Source organism: Sebastes umbrosus, chromosome 4 (genome assembly GCF_015220745.1).
Source record: "Sebastes umbrosus isolate fSebUmb1 chromosome 4, fSebUmb1.pri, whole genome shotgun sequence".
In the NCBI taxonomy this organism is placed as follows: Eukaryota; Metazoa; Chordata; class Actinopteri; order Perciformes; family Sebastidae; genus Sebastes; species Sebastes umbrosus.
Genome location: NC_051272.1, coordinates 26,435,651 through 26,452,991, shown reverse-complemented (window position 1 = coordinate 26,452,991; position 17,341 = coordinate 26,435,651). Strand labels below are relative to the sequence as shown.

Below are 17,341 nucleotides of genomic sequence, written 5' to 3'. Positions count from 1 at the left end.
CCATTTGAGCGGATGGGACATGGGCCAAACTAAAACATTTTTCCCAGAAGATGGTTTCTGTCACTGTTGGTAGTTCTGATCACGCTGATGTTTGGTTTTAATTAGTTATTTGATGCTATAAAAACGGGGTGTGTGATGTCATGATTGGCAGCTGTGATTCTCTCTCGCTAACAAGCTGCGGCCGTGCTTGGCTCGTGATTGGTTCGGGCGGGTGTATGAGCAGGACCTTGATACCGCCCAATCACTACTGTGCAGACTCTGGCTCTATATGACGTCAGAATCTCAAGATGGCAGCTCTCATATATCCGGGATATTTTGGCTTCGCTGGAGGAAGTGGGGTCCATACAGTCTATTATTTAAATCAGTAGTCTCATAGTGGCCACATTCACATATATGAGTCATTTTTGATAAATTAATTAAAATGAACAAGTCTGATTGAAGATATGCAGGTCTGTGTTTCCAACATGTCTGTAAAACATTACAATATTGTGTGTACGTGTGTGTCGTCTTGCACAGGTCGCAAAGTGGAACAGACATTCGATCTGGTGAATGGAGAGGAGGAGCTCTTCCACTTCTCTGTCATTCAGTCATCTCTTCTCTGTGATGACCAGCAGTCCAGCCTCATTTTGCAACCCATGACTGGCACAGTGGCACCCAGAGACAGGTTACTGACACTATAACGTACACTAAATACAACTAAAGGCCTTGACACACCAGGCCGACGGTCAGCCTTTGCCCAATTTTGGGCCGTCGGTGAGCGTCTGTCGGCCTATGGTCTGCCCGTGCTGGAAGCTTTTCGGCCGATTGAGCATGTTGAATCGGCGGCGGAGCTCGTCAGTGAGAGAAATCACTCTGATTGGCTGTTCAGCATAAGCGAATCAGTGAACGAGAAGAGAAACAGAAGTGCGGCAAGCAAACAAACGAGTAAAGTCAAGAGGGCACACAAAGGCTCTTCTCATTTTTCATCTTCGTCTCATCTGATCATTCCAATACACAAATATTTTCGATATTAACGACATGGTTGTATCATAACAACGGCTTGTATATCCGCAGTCCTCGGTCTTCCTGTTTCTCTTTTGACAAATACAGACTACCGCCACCTGTTGGTTGGGAGAGTTATTTCATCTCACACAGGTACAGAACGTACGGCTGTAGTCTTTGCAGTGTGTTCAAGTGCAACTTTTTTGCCAAGACATGTGACGTGACGTGAGGCGACGCAACAGTCGGTCTTCGCCGTCATTTATTAGTTCTTTGATGCCGGTTTGGTGAGTCTGGCCCTTAAATGTAATGATTTTCATTTCAAAATGCTATATATTAATTTGGAGGTTTAAAAAATGTCTTAGTCAGTATTATGAAAACACAATCACTGATAGACTGTGTGCATGATACAGTATATTGTGCCTATGGCATGAGGTGATTTTAACTTTGAGAGGAAGTTGCTTGTTGCTTCACTACTAACTCAATTTGGCACAACTCTATCTATCATAGCATACTGTAGAAAGTCATACAGAGCAGTGTATCTTTCAATTGTTGTGAACTCTTTGGTTCAGGTTGCCACTGTCAGTGTCTTTCACGCCATGTCGGGAGGGCTACGTGAGCTTCAGATTGGTTCTGAAGGTGAAGAGGAAGTCAGAGCAACTCGAGCTCACAGTTAAGGCCGATTGTTTCAGCATGAGCACCTCTGTTCAAGTTGAGAAGCCAGAAGGAGGCCTCAGAGACATCAAACCTGACCACATAGACACTCTCGACTTTGGAAAGGTCAGCACACTTTCACATCGCAGAATCAAATACTCAGATGCACGATCACGACAGTCACCTTCCTGTATGTGTCTGTATGTGCACTATCTGTAGGTGGGGATTTCAGAGCAATCCACCTTTAATTTCCTGGTGTCCAATCTGGCGAGGTTCAGATCGGAAGTGAACTTTGAGCTAGCAGGTCCCAGTGAGCTGCTGCAACATCTGCAAGCAAAGCCACAAAATGATACTATTGAGGTTGGGAAGAAGCTGCAATCTTCACTCTTCTTCTTTCCACGAAGCATTTGTAACCTCCGCGACGTCAGACTGAGTATCAAGGTGAGATGCTGATCTTCTGTCAAGTTTCATGGGGGGTTTTACAAAGGTAGCAGGCTAGTTTGGCTTCATTCTGCACTGACAAGAAAAAAAGTTTATTATTCAACCATAAATAATCTTTAAACGTTGATAAAGACTAGGGCTGTCAAAGTTAACGCGATAACACATTAATGCATATTAACTTTAAACCTAAGGAATCTATTGGTACCAACCATGTCATACTAGCTTGTCCCGAAGGAGGCTAAATAACGCTCCAAACTTAGGCTCAATTTTGGCAAGGAAAAACCGGCATGGCCATTTTCAAGGGTCCCTTGACCTCTGAGCTCGTGATATGTGAATGAATGAAAATGGGTTCTATGGGTACCCACGAGTCTCCCCTTTACAGACATGCCCACTTTATGATAATCACATGCAGTTTTGGGGCAAGTCATAGTCAAGTCAGCACACTGACAGCTGTTGTTGTCTGTTGGGCTGCAGTTTGCTATGTTATGATTTTAGCATATTTTTTATGCTAAATGCAGTACCTGTGAGGGTTTCTGGACAATATTTGTCATTGATTTGTGTTGTTCATTGATTTCCAATAATAAATATATACATTAATTTGCATAAAGCAAGTATATTTGTCCACTCCCATGTTGATAAGAGTATTAAATACTTGACAAATCTCCCTTTAAGATACATTTTGAACAAACCAAAAAAACATTTTTAATTAATTTGCGATTAATAGTAATTCAATATTTTAATTGATTGACAGCCCTAAGAAATACTTAATCCATGCTTTTCTTTCCACGTTCTGTTTAGTGTGGTGAAAATACCTTAGTGAGTTGACATGGAAGTGATTCTGTAAAAGTCTGCTCAAACTTACAAACTACATTTACTTGTATTTTCTCCTCATCATTCTTAGAGACAAATACTAAGATTACTGCCAAATTCTGACACTATTGAATAATGTATTCTACTAAACTTTTACTATATTGTTCATAAGCTTTAAATTTTGCTTATATTCTTTTCATGTCCCATCATAACATTGTTTAATTTGGTGGAACCTGTTTAGACTTCATATTCTGTCCTGATTCATTCTTTCTGGGTCTACTTCACTCCCCCTCTCCTGTATTTCTCTCTCCTGTTTCATCCTGCCAGGTAAAGCATGGGCCAACATTTACATTTGCCATTGAAGGCAGGTCTGTAGCACCTAGCCTTGAATTCTCCTTCACCAAGCACAACTTTGGCAAGTGCTTCCTGTATAGTCGCGGCATGGTGCCGGCCTCTCAGACTCTAGTGATCAGCAACAAAGGCGAAAGGGACATCAGGTAATTGTGTGTGTCTGTCTGTTTTTCTCCAGTTGTCGGGTAAAGGTGTTTACTGCATGAAGAGATGTTTTTATTCTGCTAAGTATGTGAGAGCTTGATTTGAAAACCTTCTGTGCTCTACCTCCCTCTCCTCAGTGTCCAGTGCCAGTTCAGTAACACCTCTTACCTAAAGATGGACTTCCAACCAGGTATTTTGTCTCCTGGTGCTGTGATGGAGGCACAAGTCAACTTCTATCCTCGTGAGGAATGCCGTTACCACGAAAAACTCACCTTCATCTTAAACAGCTGTGTCACGAAACACGTGGACATACTGGGGCAAGGCGTCAGGATAAAGGTGAGAAAGAAGAGTGTGTGAATCTGATGCCAAAATTACCATGTTAAAGTGAGGCTATGTAACTTTTGCTGAGCAGCGACAACAGGACGCTGGCGAATTTAATTATCTTCTGAGTGGTGAAGGGTACTGTACTATTCTAATAGGAGGGAGACACTATTTGAAGGAGAACAATCTTCAACACAACACTGGGACAGAGGTGAAACATGTCTTCAAGTGATGTGAAAAGACTTTTGTTTTTCATTTTGCTGTTGTGACATCCCTTGTTGTGCATATAAATATCCATAGACTGTATAAAAGAAGTGGACTTAGCAACCATGATGTCACCCATTGGTTTATGAGGCCTCATAAACCAATGCCATTTTGGCTGTCACTATCTTGTTTTTTTTTTTGGAGCCAAAAGAGAACTCCCAAAAACAACTTCATGGGTATTTAAATTTACACAGGGCCATGGATACACATTGCTACGCCTCTATCCTGATTGACAGGTCAATGTGGTAGCGACCCTTTCAATCACAAGGTAGCCACGTCCTACAGCATACCCTGCTTTATGGTCTATCTGACTCTAAATGGGACCATAATTTACTAAATGAACATCATGCTGTATTGAAGAAGACTTGAAACTAGCGATTGAGACCATAAACTCATGTTTACAATGTTTACTGAGGTAATAAATCAAGTGAGAAGTAGGCTCATTTTCTCATAGACTTCTATACAATCAGACTTCTTTTTGCAACCAGAGGAGTCGCCCCCTGCTGGCTGTTAGAAAGAATGCAGCTTTAAGGCACTTCCGTATTGGCTTCACCCTTGATCACATCACTGTGACCGAAAACATCTGAGCCCACAGCAGTTGTGTGCTAGAATGTGGTTGCCAACAGCTAGCATTATTCACCGACAGCCCTCTGACTGAGTGACTAGCAACAGGTAAGGGTCTCGCCTTGGCAGGTTTGACAGCTCAAGCCATGGCAACAGGTATTTAGTGATTTACGTGTGCATATGTTCCACTGCTGTAACGATCCACATCTTCACACACCGTGGAAATACAGTCTGATGGCTGCTGGTATGTAACTTAGCTCTGTTGAAAATAAGCTAACTTACAAATTGGTGAGCTAACAAGCAATGGTAATTCACTGAACGGCAGATACAACTATATCAACTTGACTATACCACTGATCTGATTATCCTGTTTATGTATCATTGTGTCCTAGCTGGAGGTGGAGAACCCCAGGCAGCGGAAAGTGAAACTGGGATCTGTTGTGTTGGGTCAGAAGGTGAAAAAACAAGTGGTTCTGGTCAACCGCAGCCTTTTAGACCTTTCCTTTACTCTGCTGCTTAACACACCACTGGACCTAAGGGTAGGGAGCACACACACACACACACACACACACACTGATAAAGAGTGGTCTACACAGGCAACATTTAATATTATTCTCTCCTGTCCTATTCTCCTCTCCTCCACCTCCTCCTCCAGGATCTGTCTTTTAGCCCAGCAGGTGAGCTGAACCTGAAAGCCAATGGTGGTTCATATAGTGTTGAGATTCAGTTCTCACCTCGCCAGCACATACCTCTCTTCTCTGCTGAGCTGCTGGCGGAGTTTGCAGGCCTGTTACACCCCCTGCTGACCATCCAAGGCTGCTGCCAGGTAGGCTGTGAAGTAACAAGACTGGTGCAAATTATGCCATTGCTTGATGTATTTGCTTGCCGCGACAAGCACAGAATTATATTCTAGTACTGTAAGTTTACTGGTGTAACTGTTTTCAGAATTATCCTTACATAGAAATTTACATTGAGATGGATAACACAACGTGTATCTGTATTGCAAGTTTTTATTCAAGGAATGTTGAGGTTTGTTGTATTAACTCTATAATTTAATTTGAATGTAGTCATGTTAACCACTAGTTGTGATTTTAACTGTCAGGGTGTGGAAGTCCAGCTGAACCAGGAGCACCTAGCCTTTGGCGCTGTTGTCCAGCACTGCCAAGCCAGGAAGAGGATTGTCTTGACGAACGCTGGGGACATTGGTGCCAGGTAAGGTTAGATGTTATACAACATATGATCCAATTTCAGTGAGATTAAAACGGCAAACAGACATATTGCAGCAGAAACACAGACAAACATACACATCCATATACACTCAGGCACGCACTAATCAAGCTAGACTTTATAGACTTTGTTGTGTAATTAAACAAAGATTTAGAACAGTGGTTCCCAACCTGAGGTCCGGGCCCCCCTCAGGGTGTCGCCAAAGATCACAGGGGGTGAGCCAGGATTTGTCTGCACTGAGGTTGTCAAAATAAGATTTGCACACGTATAGCTAAAATCATCTTATTGAATAATTTATACAAAAGTCTGTATATAACATTATTTAAAAATATGTTTTATTTGCTACTTAGTAGGTCACATTCTGTTTAAACCCGGTATTTGTGCTCGGTTGCAGATAAAGATCAGGCTACACTTATATTATTAGTATCATACTATTTGTAGAATTAGATTCCAGTAGTGGTTGAGTGGGATTATTTCCAACTCGTGTAATCCGAACATTTCCAATAGCTCCAGAGTATTGTAAAGTCCAAAAGTCAAAATGTATTGAAAAAAGATAGATGTAGTCATTTTCAGTTTTTATCTAATGAAATGTGTGTTGATGTTTAGCCTTTCAAAAACATTTTCACTGTGGTCAAAAAACTGTTTGCTCACACACTGACGAGTTATGTTCATTAGTGAAAGTTGATTTATTAAAAAAAAAGACTACCGTAATTCATTTACTACACTGAATCACTTTATTCAAATTGCTGTTTTTAACTTTGGTGCTATGACAACATACATTTTGTAGTAGTTTGCTCATGACTTATTCTGCTTGGATTCATATCCTGTTGTTTGCTTTGTATTTATCTGTCTAACTTGTAACCAGGTTCCAGTGGAAAAGAGAGAATTTTCCTCCAGAGTTGTCCATCACACCCGCTAAAGGCTATATCTGTCCAGGCATGGAGGTTCCTTTTGAAGTGACTTTTGCCCCGGTGGAACTCACTAATGACATCAGATATGAGAACCTGTCTCTCTGCGTGGAGGGCTCCTCCTCACCGGTCACCCTCACTCTCACTGTAACAGGCTCCTGCATCGTAGCCTCCACTAACAAAGAGGTTTGATTAATGTACTTTTATTCACAATGTTTAGTAGTGAAGTAAAACAAATCTACAGTATACATCCGATCATGGGACATTTGGTCATTTAGGGAAATTATGCGTCACACTTACTGTATGTACGTGTATGTGCTCTGGCAGCACTGCAGCTACAAGTCAAAACAAGGCAACTTACACATTTGTCTGAGTCATATCCCCATTTCAGCATAATTACCATTAGGTAAAGAAATGTATATTTTGATATCTATTATGTAATATAGCAACAATAAGAGTGTATTCTTTTCTTTGACCATTGATACAAAATAAACATTGGCTTGTGACAGGATGACTTGGCATTTACAGAGCATATTCTTCAAACAAAACACATGGGTTTACTTTCCCATCTCAACAAATCCCTAAAATAGGCACTACCAGCAGCAAGGGGTGTTCCACTGTATCTAACCCTGAACTACAATCTTTCATAAGGGGATAAATGTAGTATCACATTATTGTTATGTTCTGTATCTTTGCAGTAACTGTTGTCATAACAAGGTTTCTATTACAGCCTTATGTACAGTCTAACAGTCTTCCTTGACTAACCACATTAATAATCACATTTGATTGATGTACCGTATATTACATATTAAATCTGCTTTGTGAAACATGATGAATTTATCAGATGAACTGAGTGAATTGCGAAAAGTCTGTTTGATAAGTGAATTTTAATGGCTGACGAAGGAAATACAGTCTTCAACAGTTTCCTTCTGTCTGAGGAAAACCTCCGTTGACATATTGTTAAATTTACCGGAGCCGAGCTTACCGGTAAACATTTACATTTTTAAAAAGATCATTTATCTTACGACTCATAAACAGACACTAACTCATTCGGCAAACATGATTTTACATTTTTTGCTCCATGTAAAGTGAATAAACATGATGTTTCCCAGATTAAGCTCGTCTGCCTTAATGGCAGTTTACACATTTTTGTAGTTGCTGATCTATTAAATTGGAGTTCTACTGAGGGAAACATGATGCCGAATTTAGCAGAAGAACTTGGTTATATAGAAAAAGTCTTTTTTGTTAAGTAACAAATGTTGCTTGTGGCTGATTGATGCACTGTCACTGTGGAAAGAGAGGTTCTTTTTCTTCTGTAGTTTCAACGGACAATTTATGGTGAATGATCTGCACCTGCGCAGCGAAGTATGATGTGGAAAAACACACATGCATTCCGATATGTATGACCGTTCGCGAGCACATATGAAAGTGGCCCAGATCTGATTTCTGTGTCCACACTACTCTAAAATAATCAGATCTGTGTCACATGAGAGCAAAAAATCGGATTTGGGCCACTTTTTCTTGCAGTGTAAGCGTAGCCCATTAGAAAAGGCTTTATATTATGCGTATGTATGTGTTCTACTGTATTTAGAACAAGTTGAAGGTGATTACTACTGTACTTCTTATTGCTAATGCTTTCAGTAACAGGTATTACGTATAATATAACTGCCTTTGTACTTCCTATTGCTTACCTCCTTCTGACTGCTTGTCTCCAGGTGGTGTATTTTCTTTGCCCAGTACGCGGCTCTCACACCCAGACTCTGCCCGTGTTCAACCCCACAAACCAGCATTGCAGCATCAGACCTGTCATAGAGGGCGAACAGTGGATCGCTGCACCCTCGTTGATCCTCGAACCCCTCCAAAACAAGACATACGAGATCACCTACCGACCACTGTCCATGACTGCTGATGGAAAGAAACACCAGGTAGAGGAGCACTAACATTTAAACACAATCAGTTCTTTATTTGTAGCCTCTTTTGTGCATATTCAGTGCAGTGCAATGCATTCTATATAGCAAAACAATACGGTGTAAGCAATCAAGTGTGACATTAACTTAATCTCAGAGAGTAACTTATCATATATCTCCTTATTTCACAGGGATCAGTCTTTTTCTCTTTCCCTGATGGGACAGGCATGCTGCACTCCCTGCAAGGAACTGCTGAACCTCCCAAGGCACAGGACGCCATTGTGCGTGAACTGCCTGCCAAGACTCACCACACAGAGTTGCTCCCTGTGCACAACTGGCTCTCCAAGCAACAGCGGTAAAACACACACACCCCTTTAGGTCACCAGTATCTTAAACCAAAGATTAATAATTAGGGCTGTCAAAGTTAATGTGATAATAACACGTTAACGCAAATTTGTTTTAACGCCACTAATTTCTTTAACGAATTAACACAATTTGCAATTTTTAGGTTGTAGCGGGCTCAGTTTTAAAGCTAGAGTGAAGATACTGGCATCATATGAAACTAGAAAACCTAAGGAATCCATTGGTACCAACCATGTCATACTAGGTTGCGAAGGAGGCTAAATAATGCTCCAAACTTCTTCTATGGGTACCCACGAGTCTCCCCTTTACAGACATGCCCACTTTAGATCAATAGATAGATAGTAACTTTATTGATCCCAAGGGAAATTCAAGATGATAATTCAATTATGATAATCACATGCAGTTTGGGGCAAGTCATAGTCAAGTCAGTACACTGACACACTGACAGCTGTTGTTGCCTGTTGGGCTTCAGTTTGCTGTGTTATGACTTGAGCTTTTGTTATGCTAAATGCAGTACCTGTGAGGGTTTCTGGACAATATTTGCCATTATTTTGTGTTGTTTATTGATTTCCAATAATAAATATGTACATACATTTGTATAAAGCAAGCATATTTGCCCACTCCCATGTCGGTAAAAGTATTAAATATTTGACAAATCTCCCCTTAAGGTACATTTTGAACGGATAAAAATGTGCGATTGATTTTTGATTGATCGAGATTAACTATGGACAATCGTGATTAATTGCGATTAAATATTTGAATCGATTGACAGCCCTCATAATAATGCAACACGTTTTGTTTTTTTTGGCCACTTGAGGGCAGCGGAAACAAGTCGTGAATACGACATTGACATTGTCGAAGGTCAAGGTCACTGTGACCTCATGTCCATCCCATTCTCATGAATTCATTCACAAATGTCCACTTGGTCTCAAGGATGAACTGATTAGATTTTGGTGGTCAAAGGTGATGCTCACTGCGCCTGTTGCATGCTTGAAGGAGGCATATAACCGCAAGGCGGTAATTCTAGTTTGAGCTTCTTTTTTCTGAAAACAGCTTACTGCTACGGCCGAAAATGATCCTATGAGAGCGCTGAGAATGAACCAAAACAGTAAAATTGTGGGCCGGGCAGCTAAATAATGAGCTGAAACTCAATATAAAGGTCATAATTCTCTGAAGTTTCATCATGACGAGCTCCATTTCACATTGTAAAATATTTGTATTATAAAGATATCGATTATAGTAGCTTTAATTCCCAAGTTTGAACCATTACATTTTTCGTATTATGGTAGGAATATAGTGAACAGATACTACCAGCTATTGTTAGTATTTCTTTGTATGCATTAAAAGCCTATGTGAAATTTCAGTATTTTGCAGCACTTCACCCAGTGCTCCTCAAAAATATATAGATATGTGTTTTTCAATTTTCCATTACCCATGTGAAAAGTGAAGTGAAGGGAATCATACCTCTTTGATTAAGCAAAACCTCTTGCTGCATATTAAAAAGATCACCGAAATGCAAAATGTGAATGCCGAATGTGAATAACTGACGAGATGTGAATGCTGAGAAATACACAATCCCTGTTAGGACAGTCGGACAGTAGAGTCATGAGTGTGTCTGTGTGCTCAGGTTTCGTGTGCTGATGGAGATCGTGAAACCTGACAGGCCGGACACTACAGTGTCCCTCAAGGGTCTAGAATACATCGATGTCCCTGCTTTGGCCAGCCGAGACTACAAGATGTCTTTCTTTACATACAGAGAGGGGCAGTACAACACCAAGGTTTGATCTCACCCGCACATTTCTGTGACCAGATCTGAATGTGTTTCCGAGCGTTGTCCTCACATCACTCCTTAATCCTTCTCTTCAGGTGACGTTTCGTAATGAGGTGTCCGGTGAGTACTTGTTCTACCTTGTCATCTTCAGGGCCACGTCTCCAGGAGTCCTGTCCACCATAGAGCTGGTGGCCGCTGTCCGTCAGTTGGCGTCGGCCACTGTACAGGTGGAGAACCCCCTGTCCACGGTTACCTGCCTCACCACCGAGTGTAAATGCAATGACATCTTAGCCCCACCTCAGCACACTGTGCCAGGACAGTCCAAGGTGACGACATCTATTTCTGTTCTAAAAAAAACAGCTGTGTGCTCACAAACAAACTTTAATTGATACTCTGTATGTGTGTGTCTCCTCTCTTTAGAGCTCTCTGAGCTTTGAGTACCAGCCCCTGCGTGAAGGCGAGTCCACAGCCCGGCTGACTCTGTACAGCAATGATCTGGGCTTCTTCCACTACGATTTGCTTCTCAGAGCTCTGCCCGCACCACTGGAGAAAACCGTCCACTTCAGCACTACTCTGGGCAGCAGCCACTCCGTTCCTGTTAAGTTCATCAGCTACGCTCGCGTCAAAACTGAGTACTCATGCAAGGTATGGAAATATGAAACATGTCCTGATGACTTAGAAATGTAGGTGAACACCATGTTTTTATGATGCTTTATGTCAGCCCTTTTTAATTCCTTTTTTTAGAAGGGCCAGATTTGAAAAGCAGTGAAGTGCCAAGGGGCCGGACATTTACGTTTCCTATATCTGATCTGCAAAGCTAAGAATTTAAATGTGAAAACATTTGGCTACATGTTTTTAATCTTAGTAGGTATTGGTTTTAATAAACACAATGTTGCATTAAACATTTGTAATTCAGTGTGACTCTCCTAAATTAATAATAATAAGACTTTTTTAACAAATAAGTCTGTGCTTAACAAAACATAACTAAAGAATGGGCTAATTAGCATACTGATAAAATGAGTCTGAATTATCTTACATTTCAATTAGTTACTATAGTACTGTTATCAGTTGGAAGAAAACAGTGCAAAAATATAAGCTGTATGAACTGCAAATTGATTGCCAAAATGTGCTGTGGGACATGCTGACATTTGCTTTATTTAACATGGAATGTTTAATTTTAATAGGAAGTGTAATGAAAACCCCGCCTATGACACAAGAGTTGTAATGACTGAAATTTTCTTTCAAAATGACAATAACATCAATGTAATAACAGTGATGTATTTGCTGGCATATGATCCCCTTCTTGTTATCTCTCTCCTGCAGATTGATCATCCAGACTTCATAGGGGACAAGGCCAGACCCATGGGGGAGGGGTCAGAGGCCAGCATGGACGTTTGTTTTGAACCTCATCAGGTGGGGGAAGCGAGAGGACAGCTCATCGCGTCCTCAGCAGTCGGTGGAGAATACATCTTTCCCTTGCATGGGATCTGCCTCCCTCCCAAGGCCCAGGGCCCGTTTAGCATCAGGGCTGGTCGCAACGTCGCCATCCCCTTCAAAAATGTATTCCTGCAGACCACCACTTTCTCTTTTCAGGTAAAGAAGTCATAATGACCAGATGATAACCAGGGAAACAACCAGATTGAAGAGTTTAAAATGGGATATTTTTGGAGGAGCATTGGTGTCACTGACAATGAAAGTGATTTATAGCACTCCAATATTACCACTGTGCAAAAGGCCAAGGCATTTGTTGAAATCCGAGGAAATAATTTTCTGGCTGGCGGTTCTGGGTGCACCGCCAGCCAGCATGAAGCAAGCAGCTTTAAATTTAGCCTGGAGCAGTTACAGTAAAGAGAGTGGTGCAGTCTGGCTTTCATATTTTATTTATTTTATTTATGTTTAGACTGTGACTCTTCCAGCTTCAACAAAATGCTTAAATTTAATTAAAGGGGAACAACGCCCATTTTCAAAATCCATACATGTTATTTCTATGGTCTAAGACAGCCCAAAAATATTAGTAAACATGAAAACCTCTCTACCAAATCCAAAAACTAGAATGCTAAAACTCAAACTTGTGATGAAAAGGGTATAAAGTGTGTAACTGCTCCATAGACAATGAGGAGCGATGTTCTAGATGACACAGAGAGCACCCAGGGGAATGATCTGAGTATAGGGGAACATTTTCTGTTTCATAACTGACAACACTACAATAGAATAAAGCTCATTTGGATATAAAAAAAGAGTCCACAAAATCAGTCTGCCATTCATTGTCTATGGAGCCGCTCCAGACTTCTGTCTGTGACAGCACAAGTTTGAGACTTACTTCTCTGGTTTCTGGCTTTGAGAGATGTTCACAAATATTGATTGAACTTTCCTAGGCCATGGAAATAACATATTGGAATTCTTAATTTAGGTGATGTTCCCCTTTAATGCTGCAGTGGGCAGAATTGGAGCCAATATGATTAAAAAAAGTTATTTTTATGAAACGGACACTATATCCTGACAATACTGCATGAGACAGGTAATCTGAAAAAAGTGTACTGTTTAGCTGTAAAATGAGAAAGTTTGTGACCCGACTGCCATGTTGAGATCAGTTGAGGAAATACCAAGCACCACCCACCAGCTGGAGCAAACTTTCTCATTTTACAGCTAAACAGTACACTACAAGATGTTTCTGAAAACGTTTGAGGCGAGAAATAGACATTACGGTAACAGAATATTGATTCATATTTGATCAGCGCTGCCTAGTTTGACCGTTTCATTGGAGTTCGCAAGTGATTGACAGCTGCCTCCGTTGAATGAACAGCCAATAGAAAATCTGAAATGATCTATGATTAGCCAAAGTCTCCCATCACTGGCTAGGTTTTCTAAAGCCTGAAAACAGAGCGATGAGGAGGTGCAGAAGTCTAGTTATCTCTCAGAACACTTGAGTTACAATATGCTGAAAGGTCATTATGGAATTTTTGCCCAATGATGCCAAAAACGTTCTACCTACTAGAAGTTTAATTTCCTTAACCTCACATTACATCTGTGATTGATTTAACCTGAGCCTTATCTCTCCTGCTCCTAGGTGGACAACCCCTGTTTTCATGTCAAAGAGGGGGACACCATCCCCTCCAAAAAGACCCACAACATCCTGGTCTCCTTTGAGGCCCCTGAAGGCTCTCAGGGGCTGTGGTTTGGCAAGCTGACCATCTCTAGTCGGGGCTCTCAGGGCCTCAGCAAACCTTGTTCTTGGGTCTGTTACCTGAAGGGCTACCGCCCTGACTCATCTTAGAGAGAAATTTGGCTTTGCAGACACACACATAGGAACACTAATCACTAATAGATGCCAAAGCCTTCGATGTGCAACTTATTTTTACGATGCTTCAGTTGAACGTGTTGACAAAATATTTATCCAACGCCAATGTCGAAAATAGAAATGTGTATATTTATGTGGTTAAAATAATTGGTTGTCACAAATGTGTTCATAAATATTTGAATAGCCAACTGAATAAAACCTGCAAAGAAAACCTGCCCTGTCACTGCACACTTGTTTCCACATGGGGGCAATCATGTCAAGAGAGTTTACCCATTCTAGTGCTTCCGTGAGTCGGGAAGATACATAATTTACCTTATTTGTTTGCCTTTTGGTCATCCTCATAACCTGCATGTTAAAATGTCCACTTTCCACCTGCTGTTAATTTGTCCAAACCACTCTGTGCGCTGCACATTGCAGGGAAGACTAGCTGCTCAGCTGAAAGGGCAGAGCTGGAGGAGACGCTCATTACCAAAGGTTAGGATTGTCACAACAGACGCGCGCACACACACACACACACACACACACACACACACACACACACACACACCCCTAAACCTCTAATGAGGAGCTGGACTGACAGTTCAAGAGACACTCCTCTTACTCTAGCTCTCAGAGAAAATCCTCTGATCCTCCCATTGGGACAAATGGTCCACACCTTCCTCTGTGACTGTTTAAAGGAAGGAGGGGAATATAACATCGTCTTTGTTCACACGAGACTTTAAACAAAAGACAAGCTTCTGCTTGCTTTCGGAGCCTAGGAGGAGAGTGATGTACTGTATTCCAGATAGTCCTAAATAGGCGCTAGCTTTATTCCAACATGGATGGATGTCACTTGACCGCTCACAAAACCCAGACCGAAGATTGAAAAGCAACAATCAACAAATCCTCTATTTCTATTAGGGCTGTCAAAGTTAACGCAATAATAACACGTTAACGCAAATTCATTTTAACGCCACTGATTTCTTTAATGCATTAACGCACCATGCAATTTTTTTGATTGTAGCGGGCTCAGTTGCCGCAAAGGAGGCTAAATAACGCCCCAAACTTATGCTACATTTTGGCGAGGAAACATTGGCATGGCCAAGGGGTCCCTTGACCTCTGACCTCAAGATATGTGGATGAAAATAGGTTCTATGGGTACCCACGAGTCTACCCTTTACAGACATCCCCACTTTATGATAATCACATGCAGTTTTGGGGCAAGTCATAGTCAAGTCAGCACACTAACAAACCGACAGCTGTTGTTGCCTGTTGGGCTGCAGTTTGCCATGTTATGATTTGAGCATCATTTTTTATGCTAAATGCAGTACCTGTGAGGGTTTCTGGACAATATGTGTCATTGATTTGTGTTGTTCATTGATTTCCAATAATAAATATATACATTCATTTGCATAAAGCAAGTATATTTGCCCACTCCCATGTTGATAAGAGTATTAAATACTTGACAAATCTCCCTTTAAGGTACATGTTGAACACATAAAAAAATGTGCGATTAATCGCGATTAACTATGGACAATCATGCGATTAATCACGTTTAAATAATTTAATCGATTGACAGCCCTAGTGACAAGTTATTAATCGTTTTGTATTGCTAATGTGTGAATGGATTGTAACATAACATTAAAAACTGAGACCTTCCTGACTTTCTTGGTTGCCTATAATAGCCTGTGGACTGATTTCTATGTAAAGGACTCAAGAAAATCCAAATACATTTTGAACAGAAAAAAAAATAAGCGGTTAATTGTACATTGTACACCACAGCAATGTAAAATAGTGTCTTAAAGGTCCCATATCGTGCTCATTTTCAGGTTCATACTTGTATTTTGTGTTTCTACTACAACATGTTTACATGCTGTAATGTTAAAAAAACAAACATTATTTTCCTCATACTGTCTGCCTGAATATGCCTGTATTTACCCTCTGTCTGAAACGCTCCGTTTTAGCGCATTTCCACGGAATTGCAATAGAATTACGTTGCTAGGCAACAGCTTGGGTCAATGTGTACTTCCTGTCAGCTGATGACATTCATATACACTGCAACCAGGAATAAACTGAGACACATTTGGAATGTTTACGTTTAAAATTGTGCCAAGGGTCTAAATATTGTTTATTCGTGACATCACGAATGGGCAGAAATCCTGACGGCTTGTTTCAAATGCAGAGTTTCTGAATACGAGCTGTGTGTATTTCCCTGTATATTGGGGTGTTTCGGTACTTTCACAATATTTATAAACAGACGTAGGCAAAGTTGTTGGTAACGTTCTGTTAAAGAGAGAAAAACCCACAAAGGTCACTGAAATAACTTGAAACTGACAAAAGTAATAATAAATAAAAATTCACTGAAAATTAACTAATGAAAATCAGATATTGTTTTTGAATTATGGTTCAGCAGAATCATTTAAAAAAACAAACTAATGAAACTGGCCTAGACAAAAATGATGGTAACATTAACTTAATATTTTGTTGCACAACCTTTTGAGGCAATCACTGCAATCAAGTGATTTCTGTAACTCTCAATGAGACTTCTGCACCTGTCGACAGGTATGTTGGCCCACTCCTCGTGAGCAAACTGCTCCAGCTGTCTCAGGTTTGAAGGGTGCCTTCTCCAGACTGCATGTTTCAGCTCCTTCCACAGATGTTCAATAGGATTTAGATCAGGGCTCATAGAAGGCCACTTCAGAATAGTCCAATGTTTTGTTCTTAGCCATTCTTGGGTGTTTTTAGCTGTGTTTTGGGTCATTATCCTGTTTGAGGACCCATGACCTGCAACTGAGACCAAGCTTTCTGACACTGGGCAGCACATTTCGCTCCAGAATGCCTTGATAGTCTTGAGATTTCATTGCACCCTGCACAGATTCAAGACACCCTGTGCCAGATGCAGCAACGCAGCCCCATAACATAACCGAGCCTCCTCCATGTTTCACATTAGGTACAGTGTTCTTTTCTTTGGATGCTTCATCTCTTCGTCTGTGAACATAGAGCTGATGTGACTTGCCAAAAAGCTCCAGTTTTGTCTCATCTGACCAAAGGACATTCTCCCAGAAGCTTTGTGGCTTGTCAATATGCATTTTGGAAAATTCCAGTCTCGCTTTTTTATGATTTGGTGTCCTCCTCGGTTGTCTTCCATTAAGTCCACTTTGGCTCAAACAGTGACGGATGGTGCGATCTGACACTGATGTACTTTGACCTTGGAGTTCACCTCTAATCTCTTTGGAAGTTGTTCTGGGCTCTTTGGTTACCATTCGTATTATCCGTCTCTTCAATATGTCATCAATTTTCCTCTTGCGGCCACGTCCAGGGAGGTTGGCTACAGTCCCATGGACCTTAAACTTCTGAATAA

General features: G+C 40.9%; 1 protein-coding gene across 4 annotated transcripts in view; it reads left to right on the top strand.

Moving 5' to 3' along the window:
- hydin (HYDIN axonemal central pair apparatus protein) overlaps positions 1–14,212 on the top strand; it is a 108,951-nt gene extending 94,739 nt beyond the window's left edge. For all 4 annotated transcript variants that reach the window (XM_037766591.1, XM_037766593.1, XM_037766592.1 and 1 more), the window contains 16 exons: positions 517–664; positions 1,551–1,758; positions 1,852–2,073; positions 3,211–3,380; positions 3,516–3,714; positions 4,920–5,066; positions 5,183–5,353; positions 5,630–5,739; positions 6,620–6,848; positions 8,378–8,587; positions 8,761–8,924; positions 10,560–10,710; positions 10,799–11,029; positions 11,124–11,348; positions 12,027–12,296; positions 13,771–14,212. In XM_037766591.1, coding sequence (XP_037622519.1) covers positions 517–664; positions 1,551–1,758; positions 1,852–2,073; positions 3,211–3,380; positions 3,516–3,714; positions 4,920–5,066; positions 5,183–5,353; positions 5,630–5,739; positions 6,620–6,848; positions 8,378–8,587; positions 8,761–8,924; positions 10,560–10,710; positions 10,799–11,029; positions 11,124–11,348; positions 12,027–12,296; positions 13,771–13,977 — 3,062 coding nt within the window. In that variant the 3' untranslated portion in view covers positions 13,978–14,212. The remainder of the gene's footprint in view (positions 1–516; positions 665–1,550; positions 1,759–1,851; positions 2,074–3,210; positions 3,381–3,515; positions 3,715–4,919; positions 5,067–5,182; positions 5,354–5,629; positions 5,740–6,619; positions 6,849–8,377; positions 8,588–8,760; positions 8,925–10,559; positions 10,711–10,798; positions 11,030–11,123; positions 11,349–12,026; positions 12,297–13,770) is intronic.
- The last annotated feature ends 3,129 nt before the right edge of the window (positions 14,213–17,341 follow it).